The following is a 12534-nucleotide window of genomic DNA, read 5'->3' as shown; positions in this document are numbered from 1 at the left end:
CCCCAAAGGCTCATGGGAAGGCCGGAAGTGAAGTTTGACTGCGCAGTCGCGGCCGCTTCGGGCGGGGTGGTGGCCTTGGCGCCGGTGGCCCGAGTGCGCATGCGCTCCGCCAGGTTCCCGGACCTGGTTTGGAGACCCGGAACCGTAGACTCCCGGAGCTGCGGGGATTTAGAGGCGTTCTAATCCAACATCCCTAGAACTGTAAACCTTTCCTTGGCCCCCTTCACTTGCACACCCCACGGGGCGCTCATTGCCACTCGATAGGGGTCCTCCTAGTGTACTCCCTCAGGTGTCGGGCGATGCTGCGTGTCCTCCTCCAGAGCCCCCAGCTCCCACAGTCGGCATTGACCCCAAACGCAGCCTCCTGGCGTCCCCTGGGTTGGATTTTTTCAGTGGAGTCTGTGAACGGCTAAGGCGCTCCAAATGAGCCTGTGTCTAAAGTCCCTGAAATTGAGCGCAAAATTTGACATATCTGTGTGTTGTGTGTATAAGCATATATATATATTTTTTTAACTTGAGAAGAGGGGCTGGGACATTTAGGCCTAGTACACACAATCCCTTCTGACACTTTCCATCCAACAGTTGCCTTGCTGGCTTCTGGGTTCTGGTGGCTCCCCTTGTGGCGCATCTCATACAGGTCATGGTGTGTTGTATGCTTCCCTTTCACGGTGATGACCACCACTGGGCTGGGAGTCCTCAAAGGCCAGGGCCTTGTCCGTCCCGTTCACCCTTGAATTCCTAGGATGCAGCATGTGTTAGTATGTATTAGAGACTGAGGGTGGGGGAGTCAGAACTGTTCCCCTTCAAGCTGCCCCACCCCCAAAAGCAGAGACAACCAGATGGGGAGAGGCTAAGCTTGCTGCCTACCCACTTGCCACCTCCTATTTCCAGCCCCCAGCTGCCCTCCCCCCAAAATCCCACATTGCATTTTCCATAAATCCTTTAATTTTTATCTCAAGGACTAGATGCTGGGTCTGGGCTGGGAGTGGAGGGTCTATCAGGATGGCTCTGGTGAGTCTGGGTTCTGTCCTTGGGAGGCTCTGAGAAGTTTGCTCCATTCTCACCCCTATTGACCTATGACTCCTTAAAGACCACACACAGAGGCCGCATCTCCCCATCCCCACCCCACTCCCATGCCCAAGGAGATCTGGGCTCTAGGAGGGGAAAGACTTGTCTCTGACGATGTGAGTTCAAATCCCAGCTCCTCAACTGGAGTGCTGTGTGACTTCCCTTCTTGCGCCTCAGTTTCCTTATTGTAAAGCGGGCCTTATGACTCCTTCTGTACTGGGTTATTGTAAGGAGTAAGGGATGGTATACTTGAGATCACTGGTGGGGCACCAGCCCTGTGATGGGAGCTTGGGGTGTTACACCGCAGATGGCCATGGAGCCCCAGACTGTCTCTGCTGCTTGCCTGTGTCCTTCGGCAAGGCCCTGTCTTTATTAAGAAGTGGGCAGAATAATCCAGGCCCTGCCTTCCTCAGGTGATGTGGAGGACGGGAGGCCTGGGAAGGCCTTGCTGATCCCTGGGGCTAGGCTGAGTCCTCCAGGAGGGAGACTGAGAAGGATGGCACAGGGCAGCACGGACTGAAGCTTAGATTCAGGGCTGATCAATATGGCTGTCCTTGGGGTTCCCCCAGCCTTTCGCAAGATGTCCAGCCCTAGTCCAGGTGGGGCTGGACGTAGGGGTGGGATTCTGTAGGGTTCTGAGCACTCCTGTTGGGCCCCCTCTCCCCCAACTTGGCAGAGCCAGCTCCTTAGCCAGCCAGCCGGCCTCACCTGGATTTCCTGGAGGTGCCCTCTGTGTCTTCTTTTCCGACCTCTGCCAGCAGCTGTTCCTCATCCAGACCCAGTGCTGACAGCACCTGGGAGAAGCGCCGGGTCACAGTGAGCCGGGCATTGGCCTGAAGAAAAGGAAGATGGGTTCCTGTCCTGCACCGGGGCCACCAAGCTCACAATGGAGCTCTGATCGCAGGAGGTCTCAGAGCTTCCAGGCTCTGAGAGGGCCCACTCCCCATCTCGCTTCCCTCCTCATTCAGCTGGGAGATGCTCTGTCCTCAGGGGAGGTCATTTGCTTGCCCAGTTGCTGGCCTCACCTGCATGGCCTACTGGAACAGGTAGGCCCTCACCCGCATGGCCTACTGGAACAGGTAGGCCCTCACCCGCATGGCCTGCTGGAACAGGTAGGCCCTCACCCGCATGGCCTGCTGGAACAGGTAGGCCCTCACCTGCATGGCCTGCTGGAATAGGTAGGCCCTTACCTGCATGGCCTGCTGGAACAGGTAGGGCCGGGCCTGCACCCTATGCTGGATGCCCCGCAGCTCTGCCTGGTACTCAGCAAAGCGCTGTCGCTCCTGGCACCTGCACGGAGACAAGCCTCAGGGCAGCTAATCTGCCCCCAGGCCCTGTGGTCCCGTGGACACAACCCACCCCCTTCTGAGTCTGCTGTCCTCACTAAGGGCTCTGCTTCCCCCTCCCCCACCTTTATAAAGCCACTTCATCCCCATCCCTGGGTTCCTGGTGAGGTCATCAGGGCGGGAATTATTCGCCCCATTTCACCAATGAGAAGGCTGAGGCTCAGGAGGGTTGAGGGACTTGTCCAAGGTTGACCAGCTGGGAAGTGGGGGACTTGCAGGCTGTACAGCCAGGGCCCACGTGGCCTCCCATCCACCCCCAAGGCAGAGGGGTCAGGACAGGGTTCTGACCCCTGGACATCTGTTTGCTCAGCCTCTCTCATCCCGCAGTCCCACATGCCTACACCCTCTCCTGTTGCAGCTCCAGGGAGGAAGCTGTGGTTGTTGGCTGTGTGACTTTGGCCCAGTCACGGCCCTTCTTTGGGCTTTTGGCTCAGTTTTCTTCCTTCTTGTGGGGTTTGGTTCCTGAGTGGCACAAACTTTGTACTTGCGTGCTAACCAAAAGGTTGACAATTTGAAGCAACCCAGCAGCAGTGTAGAAAAAAAGCCTGGCAATCTGCTTCTACAAAGATTACAGCCTAGAAAACCCTATGGGCAGTTCTACTCTGTAACACACAGGGTGGCCATGTGCTACGTAGGGTTTCCTGTCTTCCTAGGCTGTAATCTTAATGGGAGCAGATTGCCAGGCCTTTTCTCCCACAGAGCCACTGGGTGGGTTTGAACTTCCACCCTTTTTGTTAGCAGCTGAGTGCTTAGCCATTGCGCCACCAGAGTTCCTAATGAGAAGTGAGCTCTCTTGGGTTTTCTTGGCTGTAATCTTTATGGAAACGGATCACCAGGCCTTTCTTCTGCAGCCTTCTGGGTGGGTTGGAACAGCCGATCTTTCAGTGAGTAGTTCAGAGCGAGCCGTTTGCACCACCCAGGAACCAAGAACATAAGTTACTGCAAAAATGGGGTTTTCAGAAGAACTAGGTGGTACCCAGTGACAATTGATGACTACCATGACAGGGAGCACAACAGAGAATCCCTGAAGGAGCAGGAGAGCAGTGGGGTGCAGACCCCAAATTGTAGTGAAAAGACCAGACTTAATGGTCTGACCGAGACCAGAGGGATCCTGGAGGTCATGGTCCCCAGACTTTCTGTTAGCCCAAGACAGGAACAAACCCTGTCATGACAAACCCTATCCCCAAGACTTTGGCTCTCTGGGCTTCCACATTTCCTCTCTGGAGGTCCCCATACTCCCCTACCCAGCCCCTGACCCTCCTTGAGACTCTCATTCCCCTGAGGACTTCTCCCATCCCTCTTCCTCCCCCTCTCCACCCAAGAAGCCTGCTGCAGTCCTGGGAGCGGCAGCAGCAGGAGGAGCAGCAGAGGGCTGCTTCAGACAGGGATTGGACTGGACTACAAGACAGAAAGTGATGCTGGTGAGGAGTGGGTTTCTTGGATCCAGGAGACGCATGAGACTATGTGGGCAGCTCCTGTCTGGAGGGGAAATGAGAAGGCAGAGGGGGACAGAAGCTGGCTGAACGGACACGGAAACACAGGGTGGAGGGAAGGAGTGTGCTGTCTCATTAGGGGAAGAGCAACTAGAAGTCTAAAGCAAGTATAGAAGGTTTTGTATGAGAGACTGACGATGTGTAAACTTTCACTAAAAAAAAAAGGGGGGGGGTTTCCCATACAAGAGAGTATGTATAGCAGTTACGGGGTGGGGAGCATGAGCTGGCTACCCATCTCTGTCTTGCCTGTGATGTCATGTGCATTTTTCCTGCTTGGTACTTTGTGCCATTTCTATTAGGAATAAGAAGCAGCTCACCTCTCAGAGCCCCAAATGAGAAAGCAAGCATTGCCGGGGGAGGCCAACCCTGCCCATGTCAGGAACGAAAGGAGGACACATCACCTCCCTATCACGGGGTGAGGGCGGCAGGCCTAGTCCGTGGGGCCTCGCTGTGGCCAAAGCTCTCTCTTGCCTGTCCCTCCTCAGCAGGGTGGGCCTCCGGTGCTGCTCAGAGTTGACGGGCAGGCAGTGCTGAGAGACCAGGTGGGAACTATCTGCTCATGCCTTAACCCGCTCTTGAGTAGAAAATAAATGGGGCATGGTGAAACCCTCTTCTCCTGGCATCTGCCCCTGGATTTCTGAACCTTAGGCTCCCTGCCTTATTAAAAAAAAAAAACCAACCCTGAACTTGAGGCCTGGCAAGGAGGAGACATCTCCCTAATCACTGGCCAAGGATTCCCCTAAAACCCACTTGGCCTCTGGGAGCCTTGGTTTCCTCATCTGTAACATAGTGGCAGTGAGACTGAGCCACAAAGAGCAGATGCTCAGAGGCCAACGGAGTCCTCAATGGTGGCAGGGCAGGAACCTGCTTCTGTCTCAGCAGCACTTGTCCCAGGACCGAAGGAGCGAGGGGCGGAAGGGGCTGCTCTGGCACCAGCTGCACCCAGTAGGTGCTCCATATCAATGCCATCGGTGACTATATTAGTTTTTATCATCTGATTCATTAGGTCGGGCTTTGGGGGGACAATCCTGGGGCACCTTACCTAAAGATGGGCTGTTTGAACACTCACAGGCAGAGTAGTGAGGTGGCCAAGGGGCTGGCTGGGTTGGAATCCCAGCTTTGCTGCCTACTTGTGATCTTTGACATATTATTTCAGCCCTTTGAGCCTCGGTTTCCTCATCTATAGAATTGTTGTTAGCTGCTGTCACATCAGCCTCCCAACTCGTGGCCCCACGCACAACAGCACGAAACGCTGCTGGGTCCCGCGCCATCCCCGTGATTAGTGGCAGATTAGACTGTTGTGATCCCTAGGGTGTTCAATGGCTGATTCCAAGAAGTAGACCACCTGGACTTTATTCTTAGTTTGTCTTAGTCTGGAAGCTCTGCTGAAACCTGTTCGGCATCATAGCGACGTGCAAGCCTCCATGACAGATCGGTGGTGGCTGCACATGACACGCGTTGGGAATCAAACCCAGTCTCCCGCATAAGGAAGATGAGAATTCCACCACTGAACCATCACTGCCCCCACAGAATTATACGGGTGGTGATAATACCTACCTCGTGGGCCTGTTATGATTTTTAAAAAGATTTGCCTGAATTCCAAGTTTGTTTTTAAAAAATGGTCAAAATACAGAAGAGGGAAAAACACAGGTAACCATTCACTTGGCCATGAACAGCAATTGTCTCCAGGAGACAGGTCAGGGGCTGTTCAATCCTCTATGAACTCTTCCTGCAATGCTCAAATTGTTATGTTAAGCGCGTCTGGCATTTGAAGTCAGAAGAACAAAATGTGAGAGTGTGATAATGCGTAACGTTGGCCATTTTAACCTTGAGTACTCAACAGCTGTTGGGCTTGTTATTACTAACTGGGTGACCTTGGACCAGCCCCTTCTCCCGTGCCTCAATGTCTTCATCTGTAAAATGGGTTGAAGTGGAAAGATGGCCGTGGAGGCTCAGCCCTGAGGGAAGCGAGGGCTGGGTCTCTTACATCCTGCAATTGGATCCTTTCTTAGCCTCCCTGCTGGCTACCCTCCAGCTTCTCTGAGCCCTGAGCCTCCTACCTCAGCTCCTCCAGCTTGCGCTGGGTGGCCGTTGGCCCGCGGCTCCCTCTGGGTGCGTAGGCTGCCAGGCAGCGCGCCACCTGCTGCTGTACCCGTTGCTCCCGGGCCCGGCGCAGCTCAGCCCTCTGCTGCTCCTCCTGCTGCTGCCGCTCCCAGGACTGCAGCAGGCTTCTTGGGTGGAGAAGGGGAGAAAGAGGGATGGGAGAAGTCCTCAGGGGAATGAGAGTCTCAAGGAGGGTCAGGGGCCGGGTAGGGGAGTATGGGGACCTCCAGAGAGGAATTGTGGGAGCCCAGAGAGCCAAAGTCTTGGGGATAGAGTTTGTCATGACAGCCTCATGTGATGGAGGTCTGCATCTGGGGGCTTGGCCTTTCCCTTCTCTTCCTGGAAGGCTCTTGCTCACCCCAGCTGTGAGCTCCAACTGGGGACTTCCTCAGCCCAGGCTTGCTGAGCCCATGTGGTATTCAGCACACACAGCCTGTGACCCAACTTGTATTGCTAACTTCCCCTCACAAAGCACTCTTCTTGAGGGAGTAGGGGCAGTCTTGCTCTTCTCTATGACCTCCATATCTGGCAGGAGCTCAGTTAATGCCTATTGGTTGGACAGAAAGTTGGATGGATGGACATGTGAATAGAGAGATGGATGAATGGGAAAGTGAAACAAAATGGCGAAGGAACCAATGGATAGATGAACATATGGCTGAATGGTGTGGATGGTTGAAGAGGCAGCAGCTAGATTGACCTGGAACATTCTTCCTCTAGATCTCATGGCTAGTTCCTTCTTGTCAATCATATCTTTGCTCAAATGTTACTTTCCTAAAGAGGCTTTACCTGACCATCCCATCTGAAGTAGCCTCCCAGGTATGTTCCATCTCTAGTTCTACATTTTATTCATTTTTTATTAATGATCCTTCTTCCAAAGTAGACTGTAAGCTCCATGAGATCAGGGTTCCTTGTGTATCCTGTTCACCATCAATCTATCGCCAGCACCATAACAGTAACTAACATATATTTGGTGAATTCACACATATTTGAATCATGGTCAGGTAGACAAAGAGAAGTGTAGATGTGTTCATTCACTTGGTGTGTATTTATTGGGTACCAAATATATGCAGGGTGGTATGTGGGGCACCAGAAAGGATGAGCAATAAGATCTGGCATCTGCCCTCAGGGAGTCCTCAGCCTGTGCCTGAGGGGGCAGTCAGCACCCTGATGCAATGGAATGTGGCAAGTGCTGTGACAGAGGCAAGCTTCCTGTGACAGAGGAGACCTTCCTGGAATGGGGTGGGGGCATGGGAGTTGAAAGATGCTGGATGAGTGAAGGAAAATGAAAATCCCAGGAGAGGAGGGACAGCGTGGGACATTCCAGACACTCTGACCAGCTGGCGCAGGAGACAGGAACCCTCCCCACCAAGGAATCTGGGCTTTGTTCCAAGGGAACTGGGAAGCAGGGAAGGATTTCAAGCAGAGGGTGACAGAGTAGGAATTGAGGAGTGCTGTCAGAATGCTGCAGGAGCCCTGGTGGCACCATGGTTAAGCACTTGGCTGCTAAATAAAAGGTCAGCAGTTCAAACCCACCAGCCACTCCATGGGAGAAAGATGTGGCAGTCTGCTTCTGTAATGATTACAGCCTTGGACACTCTATGGGGCAGTTCTTCTCTGTCCTAAGGGGTCACTATTAGTTGGAATTGACTCAATGGCAATGGGTTATTAGAGTGCTGAATGTATCCTCCCCACTCCTCACCTACCACTTCTAACGGGTCATCAAAGCCCATCCAACCAACTTCCAAATATCTCTTAAATGGATCCCCCTCTCTCCATCCCCATGGCCACCTGGCTCAGGCCCTTATCATCCCTTACCTAGACAACGCCTACAGGCCCCTCACAGCTTCCAGCATGGCTCCTCCACTCTTTCCCCTCTGCTCCCATTGCCTATTGCTTAAGCCCCAAGGGTAGCAGTTATCTACCTACTGCCATCCTTGCTGTTTTGCTCATGTGCCTCCCTTTCCAGGCTTTGAGTTTCTCAGGGCTGGGGCCAAGTCTTTTTTTATCTCTATATTGTAAAGACCCACGAGTAGATAGTATATATTGTGTCACTTAGTTAATAGATTAATGGATGGATAGAAGAAAAGATAAGTAATGAGTGAAAAGTGGTTTGTGTCAATGGGCAGGCAGACAGAAAAATGGATGAATGAATGGTAAATAAAAAAAACAAACCTGTTGTCCTTGAGTCAATTCTGACTCATAGCGACCCTATAGGACGAAGTAAACTGCCCTGTGTGGTTTCCAAGGAGCACCTTTGGTTAACAGCTGTAGCTCTTAACCACTATGCAACCAGGGTTTCCGAACGAATGGTGGAATGGACATATCAGTAGATGGAGAGATGAATGGATGATGGGCCGCATGGATGGATGGATGGATGGTTGAATGAATGTTATCAGTAGGTGAATGGATGGACAAAAGGAAGGAAGTGTGGGTGGGTGGGTGGATGAACGGATGGATGGAAGGATGAGTGGCCAGTGAGTGAGTGAATGGATGGATGAATCAATCAATGATTGGATGGTCAGGAAGATTGGTAAATGGATAAAGGAATGAGTGAAAGGATGAATGGCTAAGTGTCTCTTGGAGAACCAGCTCTTCTCTACCCCACCCTCCTTCCTCTCCCACCTTACCTGGTGGCTTCCTGTCGTTTGTGGAAGGTGCGGTTAGGGAAGTTGGAGGACAGGGAAGTCTCGACATCTCCCAAGGTGTGAGTTTTGCCACTCCGGCCAGAGGCCTGGACAGCAGCCCGCAAAACCTTCCAAGGCTGCTTTTGGGGACCTGTCCACAGTAGGACCAAGTCAGAGACCACCCTCCTTCCCCAGGCCACTGGGCAGTCCCCCTGGCACCTGGAACACAGTCCTGGCTCCCTGGCTGCTCTCCCCACTGTGTGGCTTCCTGGGAAACCTGGGTGGGGAGCCCCTCACTCACCACAGAGGCCCTGTTCCTCCAAGTCCTGCTGTAACTGCCTCTGCAGCTTCTCCAGGTCCCACGGCCCCTCCAGCTCCTCGGCCCTTGGCTTTCTCCTCTGTGCCCCTCGGAGGTCGCTGGCGCTGGAGCTGCTCCCCTGGCTGCGGCCCTGTGGTTCACCCTTGTGCAAGTTCTCCTCGCCAGAATTCCGCCCCTTACTTCGAGACTGGCCCCTCCTTCTGTGGAGAGCCCTGTGCTCCCCTTCCTTGGCCTCCCCTGCATCCTCCTGCTCCCAGACCGGCTCCCTCCTGGGGAGCTTCGGTAGTTCCCCAGGGCTCAGACCCTGCTTGGCCTCCTCAGTGCCCGGGCTTTCAGGCCCAGCAGCCTCCTCAGATTTGGTTCCCCACCTCTCCCCGGGCAGCCAGGGGCCACACTCGCTGGACTGCTCCGGCCCCTGGTGCTCCCCTTTCCCACCCCAGGCCTCTGGCAGCCGTCTCCTCTCCACGTTTTGCGCCTCTGTCTTCCAGCAGAAGCCTTGGGGCCCTGGGAGGTTGGTGGTGGACTTGCGCCTGGTTTTGGGCTGGAGCTGCGACTGGGAGACCGCTGGAGGCAAGGGCAGGCCCCGGGCCCTCTGGGCTTGGTGGCCAGAGGCCAAGGGGAAGCTAGGCTGAAGCAGGACCCGGCCATCCAAGGTGAAGTTCTCCCAGGCCCACTGGAAGGGGAAGGAGGGCTTCCGAGGAGGAGGGGGGAAGAGACTGAGGAGGGAGAGAGTGGGGTCAGGGCCCGGGGGCTGGCCCCCAGGGGGGCCTGACATCCCACATCCCACTCAGCTGCACCCCACAAGCCACTTACTCCTCAGCCTCTGCGAAGCCATGTCCTTTCTTCTTCCCGCTCAAGGGTGCCCGGTCCTTCTTTGCCGTCTGTCCTGCACTGCGAGACCTCCGCCGCTGGCCCTGAAGTAGCACACTCTCCCCACTCCCGAGGCTCCCCTGGGCGAGGACAGGAGAGGAGGCCCAGCTCTGAGCACCCCCTGGACCACCTCGAACCTTCCCAGAGATGCCTTTCTCCTGCCCACTCTGGCTGGGCCCCTCTGGGTCCTGGTTACTACTAAAACCGATTGCTATTGTTACCTGGAAACCCTGGTGGTGTAGTGGTTAAGAGCTGCAGTTGCTAACCAAAAGGTCAGCAGTTCAAATCTACCAGGTGCTCCTTAGAACCCGTATGGGGCAGTTCTACTCTGTCTTACAGGGTCACTATGCAATGGGATAGACTTGACGGCAATGGGTTTGGTTTGTTGTTGTTGTTATATGCTGTTGAGTCGATTCCCACCCACAGCGACCCCGTAGGACAGGGTAGAACTGCCCTACAGGATTTCTTAGGCTGTGGTGCAGTGATTAAGCATTCAGCTGCTAACCCAAAGGTCAGTAGTTCAAACCACCAGCCACTCCGAGGGAGAAAGATGTGGCAGTCTGCTCCCATAAAAATTGCAGCTTTGGATACTAAAGACACAAGGTAATTATGAGCCCAAGAGACAAAAAGGGCCACATAAATCAGAGACTACATCAGCCTGAGAACAGAAGAACTACATGGTGCCCAGTTACAACTGATCACTGGCCTGACAGGGAACACAACAGAGAACCCCTGAAGGGGCAGGAGAGCAGTGAGATGTAGACCTCAAATTCTCATAAGAAGACCAGACTTAGTGGTCTGACTGAGACTAGAAGGACCCTGCAGGTCATGGTCTCCAGACCTTCCGTTAGCCCAAGACAGGAAAGATTCCCAAAGCCAACCCTCAGACAGGGACTGGACTTGACTACAAGAAAATGATATTGGTGAGGAGTGAGCTTCTTGGATCAAGTAGACATATGAGACTAAGTGGGCAGCTCCCGTCTGGAGGGGAGATAAGAAGGCAGAGGGGAACAAAGCTGGTTAAATGGACACAGAAATACAAGGTGGAGAGAAGGAGTATGCTGTCTCAGGGGGTAAGCAACCAGAAGTATATAGCAAGGTGTATACAAATTTTTGTATGAGAGACTGACTTGTTTGTAAACTTTTACTTAAAGCACAATAAAAAATTAAAAAAAGAAAGATACAGTGGTAATACCAAAATCCAATAAGATGTGGAGAAAGTACATCTCTCATACATGAGTGTAAAATGGTACAGCCACTCTGAAAAATAGGTTAGCAGTTTCTTAAAAAAAAAAAAAAGTATATACGGAACTACTGTATGACCCAGAAACTGTACTCCTGTGCATTTATTCTAGAGAAATAAAAACTTATGCCTGTTAAAAGCAAACAAACAAAATTGCAGCCTTGGAACCGTAACGGAGGCAGACTGCCACATCACTCTCTCACGCTCAATCACTGCAGCACCAAGCCTCCTTTAAAACCAATTACTAACCTCAATTCTTAATATTAAAATGGCCACAGACACCATTTATGGAGCAGCTCTGATGAGCTCAGGACTTTCAAAGATTAACTCAACCTTCCCAGGGATCCTCTGAGGTAGATACTACGATTCCCATTATGGAGATAAGAAAACTGAGGGTCAGAGTGGGGCAGTAACAACTCAACATCTGCCTCCAGAGCCTGTATTTGTCGCCATTGCTCTAGGCTGCCCAGGACAGCTCTTCTGGAATGCCCCGCAGGGCCCTGGGCTCGAGATAGCCAAGGCGGAAGGAACGCCTTGCCTCCCCCAGGGCTGCTCCTCCTGCTCCTTAAAAACCCATTGCCTTTGAGTCAATTCCGACTCACCCTATAGGACCACCTGTAGAACCACCCCATAGAGTCTCCTAGGCTGTAGTCTTTACGGGAGCAGATTGCTGCATCTTTCTCCTGCAGAGTAGCTTGATGGGTTCAAACCACCGACCTCTCAAGTAGCAGCCAAGCGCGTAAGCACCGTGCCACTAGGGCTCCTTGCTCCTCCTGCAGTGCTCCCTAAATGACAGAAGCCTAGGAATCAACCCGCATCTTCACCCCACATCCTTAGGCCTCCCTGTGGCCCCTGCTCCTCCAGCCTCCCTGACTGTCACTTGGACTGAAACTCCAGCATTGTGGCTGCTCATGGGTCTCCCCTGACCGCCAGATAGCCAGCCTGCCTACAGGCGGTTGGAAGTTCCCCACTGGGCCTCCCTTACCTGCTCTGCTGAGGGGGCGCCTGACAGAAGCTCGAGCAGCCCTATGGCCTTCCCTGGAGCTTGAGGCCCTGTGTCCTGCCCTGGCCTCCCTGCTGTGGTCTTGACCAACTGTTCCTGGGTGTTTAGCATATTGGTGTCCTCCCCCATCCCCCACCCTTACCTGCCAGCAGTGGAACTGCCCCTACCCCCACCCCCTGCCATCTCTATGGCAACCAGTCCTTAACCAGTCTCAAGGGCTATAGCAAAAGGCAGGCCAGGAAGTGGTCAGCCAGGGTGCGTGAGGCTGACTTCCTTCCAGGGCTGGAGAGTTCAGCAGGATGCTGAGGAATGGTCCAGGCCTGGTGAGTCCCGTTCCCTCATTCTGCCTGTGTTTCCCCACTTACCTGCAAGTGGGGCCATAGGGGTCCTGATGTCCTATGAAGATGCCCAGGTTGTTCCTGGAGTGGGCCCTGTCCCTCAGCCTGTCTCATGGCTGCCCTCCTA

At 53.6% G+C, this 12534-nt stretch overlaps 1 protein-coding gene across 1 annotated transcript; it reads right to left on the bottom strand.

Moving 5' to 3' along the window:
* Positions 1–954: 954 nt before the first annotated feature.
* On the bottom strand, positions 955–12198 carry TSGA10IP (testis specific 10 interacting protein). Its single transcript, XM_049890363.1, is given in 9 exon segments — positions 955–1002; positions 1005–1083; positions 1777–1901; positions 2259–2358; positions 5968–6138; positions 8638–8785; positions 8936–9669; positions 9767–9903; positions 12052–12198. Coding segments are annotated over 9 exon segments (1689 nt in total).
* Positions 12199–12534: the final 336 nt, after the last annotated feature.

The sequence above is a fragment of the Elephas maximus genome, chromosome 7 (assembly GCF_024166365.1).
Source record: "Elephas maximus indicus isolate mEleMax1 chromosome 7, mEleMax1 primary haplotype, whole genome shotgun sequence".
Lineage (NCBI taxonomy): Eukaryota > Metazoa > Chordata > Mammalia > Proboscidea > Elephantidae > Elephas > Elephas maximus.
This window is presented reverse-complemented; position numbering and strand designations above follow the sequence as displayed.